Below are 12669 nucleotides of genomic sequence, written 5' to 3'. Positions count from 1 at the left end.
ATGTAATATTACGCCGAACACAAAGAAGGGATTAAGCTATTGGGTACGTGCAAAAGTTCTACCACTGCTTGGTGTGCATATCGAAGTGCGAAGAACTTAAAATGTAACTCACGTAGGACTGATAATCACCAGCATATTCAATGACCTCTTGCCATCTTTCCGCTAGAGGAGAAGTTCCACCGATAAAACTCCACATGTTTGGAGTTAAATAACTTACGTAAGGGAATTTTCACAGTCCTCACATCAGCACAAGTCTTGCCAATAAAGGAGCTTTGGAAAAAAAAAAGTGGAAATCTGTACGGTACAACTCAGGGAAATAGGGCGGGTGAAGTAAAACCTCCAAACCAAAGTCCATTCATTTCTGACGTGCCATCGGAGCAGCATCTTAGCGTTATCGTGTTAGATGATAACCCCTTGGCGATTAACAAAGCCTAGCTGCTTTGACCGCAATGATTCCTGCAGTCTGTCTCGCTGCTGACAGTAAAACGTCACATTAATAGTGTGATTAGGTTCAAGAACCCCCAATGAGTTATGCCTTGAACATCCCAACACGCACTCTCATCTTTTTGAGAAGTTCTTGTCTGGACGTCGATGCAGGCAATTCAGAAACGCGACACAGTCCTGCAACGGTTCACGTTCAGGTACATAACCCACTTCTCATTTTCTGGGACAATTCGTGTCAAGAGGTCATTTTTGTACAGGGAAAGCACGGAAACATGTGACTCGCCCCTCTCGTTGAGTTGCGTTCAGCTGATGTGGAATCCAACGATCGAACTTGGTTGTGAAATCCAGCGCCACACACTTTTTTTTTTTTTTTTTTTTTCAGTGTTGTCCTGTGAACCTGAAAGGTTTCCGCTACAGTCGAATTAGGACTGACTCTTATGGCTTGATCCACATCTTCGGGAAATGCTAACGGACGTCCAACTCAAACAGTAAATAATGTCTGATGTGTTCCTCATTGGTCTCCATTAGATCAGCACAACACTCTGCAATAACGAACCACTAGTACATACTCACTGCCTGCTGCTGCTGTACTGTTTTCCCGATAACATTACTACCGATCCAAGCTCTTGGAGCGCACAATACCTTTCACTGGAACCTATCACAAACTAGTAAAACTTTTGCACGTATAAAATAGTTACAGTAACAACACAAGGACTAAGAAACACGACAACTATACAGGAATCAGAACCAATTATAAGCAACTTTCACTACTTTTCAATGTAGGATAAGGGAAATTATGTTTATTTACATAACAAAATGACGTGATACAACGTATTTCATCTTTAAACTAATTACGCAGACAACGCAGATATTAAAGAGTACAAAATACGAAAAGTAAGTAACTTTTATGAAAGATTATGTGAAACCATCTACTAGCTGAACCATATATGCTTGAATTGATTAAATATACCGTATTTACGCGAATCTAAGACACCGTCAAATGTAACACGCACCCCTGGCGAAAATGAATGAAAAAAAAAAAAAACTACACTGCATTGATTTTAAAGAATGAAAAAAATAATAAGCATGGGAAAACAAATAATGTTATGGGAAAATAAAGAAACATTGAACTTACTGCTGGAATTTACGGTATATTCATGTGCATCTGCTGATACTTTTATTTTCCTAATGTAATTACGGTACAACACTTGCTTGCATCAGTTTTATAGCAATCCATTATCGGTATCATATTATACCAGTATGCACACACACACACTATAACGTTAACGTTATATATACTCTTCAAACAACCTTCGTATATACAAGAGGATTTCTTAGAATAAACATGCAGCGATACAAAATTCTAGGAAATTAAAAAAGCTGCGAAGTTTCTCGCTTACAAATTTCTTTATGTGTGTGTGTGGTTAGTCGCCCACTTCTCTCTTGGCATAGCTAAATTTGGAAGAAGAATTCGTCACAGTTTGGCCTCCCTCGACTCCTGTACAAACTGAACTCTAGAGCAGCGAACTACCTTTTATAATTTCCATATTTAACATTAATTTGCAGTTATTCATTTCATTCTCTGGTTGGGTATAATCTATATACTGTGAATAACGCTATAACTAACCAATCACCTCCTATCAGAGGACCAACTATCTAAAAATTGAGTGTTTGACAGGAAGTATTTTTTGTCACAAGAGTGTATTCATACGCGTTCTTTCTGTATTAAAAAGGCATTACTTACGAGGCGGGCAGTGAGATTTTAGGAAGTAAAGGCATCACTTGTTGTTACTCATTACAACGAGTTGTTTTGAATTTTTTGATGTTTAATACCAAGATATATAAATTAGTAATGTGCTCTGAAGTTTAAAAATACATTTATAAAATGTAAAACTGCGATCTATGTCCAAAGTGAAGATCAGAATATCTTAAAGACTCCATACTCAAAATGTGACTATGAGGTTACCGGCCAACTAAGAAGAATGGTGGACGAAGTTCTATTCTCTCAATGGCACCGAAGACAACGGAGCAAAGGGAAAACGTCCAAGGACCCTCCTAAAAGAATTACTAATCAGTGAAATTGCATTTCCCTAATGGTGATAGGAAACGAATATGTTTGTTACTTCGAATAATGATTGCGCATTTCGGTGAATGAACTTTCAGAATCGTTGGTGTTCGTGCGTTATAATCGGTGCCGGTAACATTCGCGTTCGTCCGCAAATAGTGATCTTGGGCCTATATTTTATTTACCAAAAATATATTATTGGTTTGTATTAAACGCATGTGCTTGTGACAATCCAAAGGCTAAAATACATATATTAAAATATATATATAGTGAATGTTAATTCTTGTGTCGAGAGATATTACGCTAAAAGTATAAATGTGGGTATATCATGATGATATTTCCTTCAGCAGGATAAGTAATGTCATATTTTGCATGCATATATTTACATTTTTATTTTTTGTCAAACTGATGGTGCAGTTAACGTAGCACGGTGCAAGGGTACATTTATTCCTCTATACAATCATTAGGTGCTTAATTTCATGTCTCATGACTCTTACGAACTTCCTTCCCGAGGTTATAAGAGACGCTCAAAGACACGAACATAACTTATATGAGACTGTTGACGAGGAAAGTTCTATACGTGTTTTCCACGACATTATGGACTCGTCAGTGACGGTGGGTACACGCCCCAGAACCCTCATTTGCTACATTTTGGCCAACCCCCTTCACGAACCTTATAGCACCCGAACCCAGGTACCGTCATAATTTAGCTAAGCCTTCATAGGGACAACAGGAATGGGAACCCCTAGACCTTCATATCTTGGTGTCCTTACCGAGACATGAATATAAGACGGTCATAAATTTGTCTTCCCGATCAGGGACTGACAAGGATCGAAACCTCATACCCTCATAACACACACACACACACACAAACGAACAAATAATTATTCAACAACTATTTAAACTTGTTTTTTTTCTTTTGTTTTGCACTCACACTCGGAAAACACAACACTGACATGTTACTGCTCATCATCTGTTTCCTCATCTGTATCACTATCTTCCTTCTAACGGGATTAGCAATTTTTGGCAAAACTTCATCTAATCTGGCCTAAATTTGCACAACTCAAATCTAAAACGCACCTTGATTTTGGAGGCAAAAAAATCGACAAAAAAGCACGTCTTAGAATCGGGTAAATACGGTAAATATATTCAGTTTCTAAACATATAACAGTAGCTATGCCTCATTAACAGAAGTAAATTGACAACTCCAAGAAGCTCGTGTCAGCAGTTAATCATAGCAACGTTACCAAACTTCAAAATTATGCCTACCGTAAGGTAATGGAACATGCATGATAGCAGTCCAGCGTGTAAAGCTACGATCACCAAATCACATAAGGAAAGAGAGTGCAAGATATTCCCTTGAAACCTAAACTTCTTCGAAAAATATGCACTATGTTCCTAAACAGAAGATGCATAGCCTAGTCAGTACAAAACGAATTTGAAACCTTACCTGTCGTTGAAAGGAACATATCACCTTCCCTAATGCGGGCATAACGCATACTGAGGCCCAAAGCTGCATTTTGAACTGTCAACGTCACTAAACTGACGTACTTTAAATAATTACTTTGTCCTAAAATAATTAAAGAACTTCATTAATTATGAACGTATAATATTTGCACACTTATCAGTAACATGCTACACAATGGTTAGTATTAATAACAGAAGTCAATGTATATTAGCACGAAATGACTTCATTAAAATACTCATAGTAAATTTTGAAAAGCACAATTTTTAAAGGGCAGGACAGCAGCAAATTCGAAATGAATATAATTTGTTAAAAGTACACAAAACCAGAAGCTTTAATACCCAAACACTTCACCAATTCAAGTGGTACCTTATTGGTCCTCCGAACTTCCTTTGTAAAGATGAAATTTAGAGTCAGTAACAAAACTACGAATGAAATTAAAATGAAAACGAAAATCTCTACTAAATCAAAGAAACCTAAATTGATAATGAATACTAGCACTATTGATAAAAGTTAGTTCACCTTGCCAATTAATTTGGTCGGTTTCAATAAGAGATGGTTTCGAATTAGGTTTTGAGCTCCTTCGTGGCTAAGCGGTTAGCGTACTCGTCTTTGGCGTGGGGGAGCCGGGTTCGATTCCCGGCAGGAGCTCATGTGGTTCGGATTCCACGTTAATCAGTAGATCCCGTCTCATATAGCCTCGCTGCTGAAAAGGACGTTAAACTCAAAATCAACTCAACTCGAGTTAGGTTTTGGCCATACTTTTCATCCGTCTTTAGTTTCCAGTTTAGCGTGAAGAAGTTCAATGATTTTTTTTTTTTTTTTTTTTTTAAACTGGAAATCACTATTTTTATTATTTAAATCTCCTGTATGTTACCTGCAGTGGATAACAAATACTATTTCCTAACAGGATGGAAAATTTGTCCTTACAAAGTATCTTTTGAGAACCGTTAAGGTAATCTACATTCAATTTAAAGAACGGAGTGCTTTAAGAACTTTGTTTAAGGTCTACTAACGGTAGCTTTAGACAGATGTTAGGTAACAGCTAATGGGATATGAACTGTCAAAATTAATGAGATATCACTTGTCCTACACTGAAATAGTTTATCTACAGATTTACTTGAACATTGCAATTGTTCCATAGTGATAATTGTTGGTGCTTACTATTTACAAACCAAACTTCCTGAAAAATACCCACACTAAGAACGTACTAAGATACATCCAACAGAGAACAGAAATTATCATCAGAGACAGAGTAGTAGCTATTGTAAACAATTTGAATGATCATTGCATTAACTTAAATATCTGGTAAACAGAGCATGTAATTGAAATATTAAAAGCATTAATGCACACGTTAAGCAACACACTCACTATAGTTCACGGAAAAGTACTTGATGATCTCAAAAATACTGTGGATTTTACAAATTAAAACTAAATAGTACAAGAAATTAGTAATTGTGCCCTAAAAGAAGAAAACAAAACACTTAACATTTTATATAACGGTACAATAGTTTTCGAAAAAGCCCAAACATAAATCCCATGCGAAGATATGAAAGCTTTTGAATAAAGTAGGCACCAAAAACTACAGAGCATTTCAAGCAATAATTTGACAACGGAGTATACGATGGAAAGATACCACTTTTTAGTTTTAGTTGAAGAATAATAATTAGTTTCTTTACGTGTCTGTCTTTGCGCATAGAAAAGCAAGAATTATAAGAAAATAATGTACAAGAGAACCATTTCATTTACTGGAGTGATTTGTATGTTATTTAACGACAAAAGAAAAATTTGTGTTTACAAAGTTAAAAAAAAAAAAAATACATCTCCACTCAAACCAATAACATAAATAAATAAATAAATAAAAGCTTTTATTAAAATTCAATGCACGAATGGACTGAGAATCAAACACGGGTATCTGACTCGGCGGGCTAACCACTACGCTACAACGTAGTGTGATGAAAAACAAGTTAATTTTGTCTATTTATCACATAATACATAAAAGAGTTCAATTTATCTTACCAAACATCCATTCGTATTTCAACACTGTATGGGCTGCAGTGGCTCAGTGGTAGAGCGTTCACCTCTGGTGCATGGGGTCCTTGATTTTATCCCAGCTCGCGCCAAGTGAGCTTTGTAGTGGGCAAACACCATGTGCGTGGGTTTTCTCGGGGTTCTCTCGTTTCCTCCCATTTTCTTTATTCCACTATTTTATTCACTCTAATCATCATCGTCTCCTAGTCGACATAACCATGGGATATAAAACTTAAAGATTTCAGTTTTTTGAACACCGTGCATATATGGCAGTACGCAGGGGAAAAAAAAGAACGCTGACGTACAATATGACTTAAAATAGATCCAATACTTATGTCACAGAGACGTAGGTGCGAACGAAAATATAATCTTTTCACCAATACATAAAATTGTAAATTATCGACTCTATTGGTACTGAAATTAATGTCAAACGATGGAGGTACACACAGAATTTCCACAGCTTGTATACAAAGGAAGAAAGATGTTACTACATCATACACCCACCTACCATTTTTTCCTAGAAACCACCACGGTCAGAACTAATATCATACAGTAACACGCTTTTAAATATATTAGGTACAGTCTATCCCTAATTCTTGGGGTATATAGAACTTAATGATGCCCGGGAACCAACCAACATCAAATGAAAAATACACTTCAACGTCCCATGGTTATACGCTCTGTTTATGTTGAAGGGTACGGATGATAATTAGTTTCAAGATAAAATGGTGGAAATACACTGAGAAAGTATATGCATGCAGTATTTGTCGACTACGAAGGTCAAATGGCATGGCGTTGTCTTGAACGAGTGAATCTGCACTCCCGGAAGGACAGTTTTAACATTAACCCATGTCGTGGCCCGAAATTCAAAACCAATGTCCCACGTGTCAAAAAATTGGTTTTACGGTGAGTAAAATAGTAAAATTAAAATTCGTTTTTGGTCAGCTATCTAGAAGGTTAGGTCCGTTTTTGGCACCAAGGCTCTGTGAGACGTACTCTCCTCAGTTTTAAGTGTAATCTAAACTATTTCTCATCGACCATCAAATCCGAATCTTATATATATATATATATATATATATATATATATATATATATATATATATATAGAGAGAGAGAGAGAGAGAGAGAGAGAGAGAGAGAGAGAGAAAGCAAGAAAACGCTAACCATTTAGCAACAACAATGGTCCCCAATACACTTCCTGTATAACAGTATGCTGCAAAACAAACAGTACTGAAATCACCTCGTTGAAATTTATTTATTTATTTGTTCTACAAAATAATGAAACATAAAAAATGTCAAATGGATGTCAACTAAATATTACTCAACAGACATTATTGTAAATTGAAGAGGTATCGCGTCTGTACATCTTGTGTTCAAAATGTTCACCATTACGTCGGACACATTCTTCGTAGAGCTCCTGTTGACCGACGAACATGTTAGTGAACACGAGTTGCTGGAACGACAAAACAAATGACCGAATCTTCTCTCTTAACTCCGGTATAGTAGCAGGGGGTTATTTGTTCAGAAAATTGCTTCCTTAAGGATACCCAATATGTAGACGTCAGGGAAGTGGGAAGGATATGGGAAATCCGTTTCACGGGAAATCAAGCGATGTCCAAGCTCTTATGGGCAGAAGGACAAGTGATTCACTTGTAGTGTGAGCAGTAGCTCCATCTTGCTGCATCCACTGTTGTAACGACAGACTTTTGGTGCGGCAAAAATCGCAGAAATGAATCAATAATCAACTGTCGGTTGATGTAGCGATCAAGGTACACATAGTTTTCGTCACTGAACCATATGTTGCTGATGAAATCTTAAATTTCCATTCGCGTCCTTAGAGCGCAAAAGGTTTTAAGTCCATTTTTTTATTTTTCGAAATTGAGTTTTTTATACTTATAGATGGCGCATGATGTGCTGTTTCACATGGCGACAGAAAAGCGTACGAAATCGTTATTATTTACAAGAAATAATGAATGAAATGTTGTCCTATGTCCATTATTTCTAAAATTGGACACAGAACCTTTACGCTCTAAGGACGCGAATAGCTCCAGAGCAATACAGTACATGTGCGCGCTCATCTCTTGCAGTAAGATTCTGCCCCACACCGTATGAGTGGAAATAGTGCTCGACAATAAACACCTCCTCTGTTGTAAGTAACATTATCTTCGCAGCAACTGTACACTACGCTAGTCCACACACAACTAAGCACACATATGGCGCTTACAGCTCACACCACTTTGGACTTGCCCGCAATTCGTACGAGAATTTCAGCACTGTTTGTTTTGCCGCATACTATATGTTTAATTTCTTTAGATATTTTATTAGATTTAAATATGTCTAATAATAGTTTGATGCTACAGTGAAATTCAGACAATGAACAAAATATGCTACCTGTATTTTCAAGTAATTCTCCATTGCAATACTATCGACAAAGTTGAAGTAGAGCAACAATGAGAGTAAAACATCACACGATGAAATGGAGGGCGGCCACGTTACGCGATAATTTTTCGCGATTTAAGAATCAGATAAAAGACAAATATGCTTTGACATGAAGTTTTGACAATGAGAACATCCTTCACAGAGAAAATTCTTTGGTGATACTGAATGCATGGATCAAAGGGCAAAGTTTATCAGAAATTTCATACCTTTTTTGAAATGGAATATTTAATATTACGTGTCATGATTATGTTCTGTGTGATGAAGAAGACGGATAATTAATGAAAGTGAATGATTATGTAAGAACTGGTGGAACAAGAATGTGGAGGGAAACGGAGAACCTTAAAAAAAAATGGACACGACGTTATCCACCGCAAACTCAAATGGACTGGAATCAAACCACGAAACCCTACCACAAGACCACCTCTTCCACTGAGCCACCGTGACCTCAAAAATCTGAGATTGCTTGATACTTAATAGATGACACGGAACACCTAAGTTGAAGGTATTATACAAGAAGCAATCAAAACGTTCCCAGAATGTTGTTGCAGTTTTGGCATTCGTGATGAAATCGCAATGAATCTTGTGCAATACAGTCCTTAGGTTACTAAGTTCTGAATTTAACAAGTGTGAACATGTCATAACAGGCAGTGTACGAATAGTGTAACTAAACGGAGGAGTATGTAGTGATCAGTTAGTGTAATTTCACAGCTTGTGCAACACGCAAACATCAAGTTCATGTGCAAAATATATGATTCAGAGAGTTTAATAGCCTTAAAAACAGTTTAGCACCATCGGATGTTTAGCTCTTAACAAAGCTAAAAATGGGTCTTTTTCGTTTCTCCAACGTAGAAGATCAAAACTAATACGAAGGCTGAACTTCAGAAGATACCAAAAGAGGCCATTCGTCGCTGTTTGCACCAATCGCTGGAGCGGTGGAACTAGTGTGTGTGTATTCCGAAGGTGCCTACTTATATTGTGGTAATAAAGAGCTGCAACAGAATTCCGGGAACGTTTTGACTGCCGCTCGTATTAGAGAAATGAACTACAAATGTAAATAGATTATGAGCATTAAAATATGTGACGCAATTAACAAGCAGAAACAAACCAGAGTACAAGAGAAAAAACTATAAATATACACCCTGTTTCAAAAAGAGTATATGTATTTCGAATGCATATATTTCTTAAACTTTAAGACATACGAATATGAAATTTTACACACATATTTAAGAACCTCTCAAGTTAAAATTACAATTCAAAGTTTAAATTACAGATGTTCAATATGTCCTCCATCAGCAACACGAACAATATCACATCGATACTCAAATTCCTTCCATACTCGTGCAAGCATGTATCAAGGGGATCCGCTTCTTCAACTCTTCCAGGTTCTGTGGGAGTGGTGGTACATAAACGTTGTCTTTAACGAAACCCCACAGGAAGAAGCCACAGAGTTGTCAAATCCGATGACCGTGGAGGCCAGCTGAGACATGCTAAGTCGCCAGCTCCTTGACGACCAATCCAACGGTTCGGTAGAGTTTCATTCAGATATTCACGCATTTGGCGACTCCAGTGAGTGGGTCTCCCGTCTTGTTGAAAAATGAAGTTGTCTTCGTGCAGCCTCGGAAACAACCAGTTTTGTAACATAGCGAGATACTGCTGACTGTTAACCGTGTTTCCATTAAAGAAGAATGGGCCGTAAACAGATGATCGGGATATCGCACGAAACACATTAACTTTGGGCGAATCTCGTACATGTTCAATGGCTGCATGTGGGTTCTGTAGGCCCCAAATTCGAACATTTTGTTTGTTTACCTGACTACTAACACGAAAAGTCGCTTCATCACTGAACACGATGCGTTGTGCAAAAGTGTTATCATTCTCAATAGTATGCAGAATCTCGTTACAAAATCCCACACATGTTTGCGTTTGTCATCAGGACGCAGAGCTTGTAACAGCTGTAGCTTGTACGGCTTCATAACCAACCGATGTCTCAAAACACGCCAAATTGTAGTTGTCGGCACTTGCAACTCCCGACTGGCACGACGAGTTGATTTTGAAGGACTACGTTGGAAAGCAGTTTGAATTCGTGTAACATTTTCTTCAGGAACACGAGGGCGGCCAGGACTCTTTCCTTTACATACACATCCTCTATCTACAAACTGTCGATACCATCTGCGAATGTTCCACCCATTCGGAGGATCAATTTGGCACCTCAAACTAAAACGTCTTTGCACTGTAATCACGGAATTGCACTTCGCGAACTCGAGAACACAAAATGATTTCTGCTGCGGAGTAGCCATTTTAAACACATGACGGTTACCAAGCAAAACAGAAGACAACTGACATGTAGCGGCTATTAATATAAACTAAACTATGTGTTAGTTTCTCCAATAGCCGAGCCGAGGCGCAGCGATCGATAGTTTGGACAAAATAATTCTTCGTAATACGTATATTCTTTTTGAAACAGGGTGTAGTATAAGTCTTCCATAAAATTCGCATGGCTGAACAAGAATTCGAACTTGCAAGCTACCCTTCACACACTACTGAAACGATAGAGTTGAAATTTAGCCTTGGACACCGAAGTAAATATGACTCGACTACTATGTCATGTTTATTTGTCTACAGGGTCAAGGTGCAAGATGAAATTGTAGATTTTAATTCATAAGCTTGGTTTCTGAACAACGTTTGGGTACATAGTCAGTTCCTTCAAGTTTATTCAGATGATTAAAAATCATTGATATACCTTTTAATATATATATATATATATATATATATATATATATATATATATACATACATTTAAAAATGAAGAAAAAGAAAGACATGTCATTACGAACTAAATTTCCGCAGTAGAGTTATATATATAAACTCGTCGTATATTGGATGTTTTGAAACGAAGGTTTAAAATAAGGAACACTTGATCTGTATTTACATCCATTGCCAGCAGTGATATATAAAATGACAGAGTTTAAAGTGGGGTTATGACCACAGTAGTGAGTTCGATTTTCTCTTCAGAAATCGAACCCAGGGCCTCGCGCACCAAATGTATATATGCGGTAGCCACTAGAACCTGGGATGAAAGCAAGAGAAAGAGTGAATATACGTCTTACCCAGGGGTAAAAGTACGGGAAAACGCGAGGGGACGCCGTGCCCCTACCTCCAAAAAATTTGTACTGCGTCCCCCCAGTTCCTAAAAAAATACAATGGACATAGATAGGCAGGATGCCATGCCGCTACTTACCACCTCTCTACTTTTTCAGATCCACTTTTACCCCTGGTCTTACCAATAAAATCCTACGCACAAATAAAAAATTAAAAGAGAACTCTTCATTTTTCATTTAATTAACTGAGCACAATTCTATTCATCTACAATGTAAATGAAATCTTCAGTGAATCGTTCCGTGACTATAGCTTGAAGGCTAAATATAGTATTGACAAATACTAGTGAAGGATATTCAAATAATTGGTATAATGATATTGAGGGAGAAAACAGGGGAGATCGAGAAATATACAAAAAATGTGTACAGTTGAGTCCAAAGGAACAAACCCGCCCCCTACATGCTGTTTTTTCGATATGTTTGGTACTCTTGGATTAATATGAACAATTTTGTCAATGTAGGAAGAACACAAGTCTCTGATCTCGTATTGAAATTAATAACCTAATTTTGAAATTATTCCAAAACAGGAAATCAGAATTCTACTGATAGGAAAGCTCATTCTACCGACTAAGGCACCACATACACTGTATTCGAAAATAATAAAACGTACTCATAACCTTCTAGTCGCTTAAAATAAAGTAGTGCTGTTCTATATAGAAGAAGGGGACCTGAGTTCAATTCCTAGTAAAAGTCATGTCTCCGTTGGTTCACATTGAACAACCATGCGATGTAGAACAGAATACACAAATAAATGAACTTTAGTGACTAAAATTTTCATTCAGACGACATACTTTGAGATGCGGTGAAAGTCAAAATGTATTGAAATCCACAATCCAATATTTGGCATTTACCATGTTATCATGCACTTAATAAGCCTATTGTAATATTTTCAAATAAAGGAATAAAACAGAAACAACTGTATCAATTTTATACATGTTCATTTAGTTATGTTAGAAATTTCAAGACAACTGTTGGAACCCAATCATTTCATCCACTGGCTTGCAAATCTACCCTATACAATTTCTACATTTCTCTAATGCAAACTACAAGAAAGGACAAGTGCTTTGGTT

The 12669-nt window shown here is 37.1% G+C and overlaps 1 protein-coding gene across 2 annotated transcripts in view; it reads right to left on the bottom strand.

The window, feature by feature from the left end:
* Window positions 1-12669, bottom strand: part of Ugalt (UDP-galactose transporter) — a 34401-nt gene that overhangs the window by 7231 nt on the left and 14501 nt on the right. For both annotated transcript variants that reach the window (XM_081761597.1, XM_081761598.1), the window contains one exon: window positions 3960-4079. In XM_081761597.1, coding sequence (XP_081617723.1) covers window positions 3960-4079 — 120 coding nt within the window. The remainder of the gene's footprint in view (window positions 1-3959; window positions 4080-12669) is intronic.

The sequence above is a fragment of the Thermobia domestica genome, chromosome 6 (assembly GCF_964235325.1).
Source record: "Thermobia domestica chromosome 6, izTheDome1.hap1.1, whole genome shotgun sequence".
NCBI classification, from domain to species: Eukaryota; Metazoa; Arthropoda; class Insecta; order Zygentoma; family Lepismatidae; genus Thermobia; species Thermobia domestica.
The sequence above is the reverse complement of the archived record's forward strand: the minus strand, read 5'-3'. Positions and strand labels throughout refer to the sequence as shown.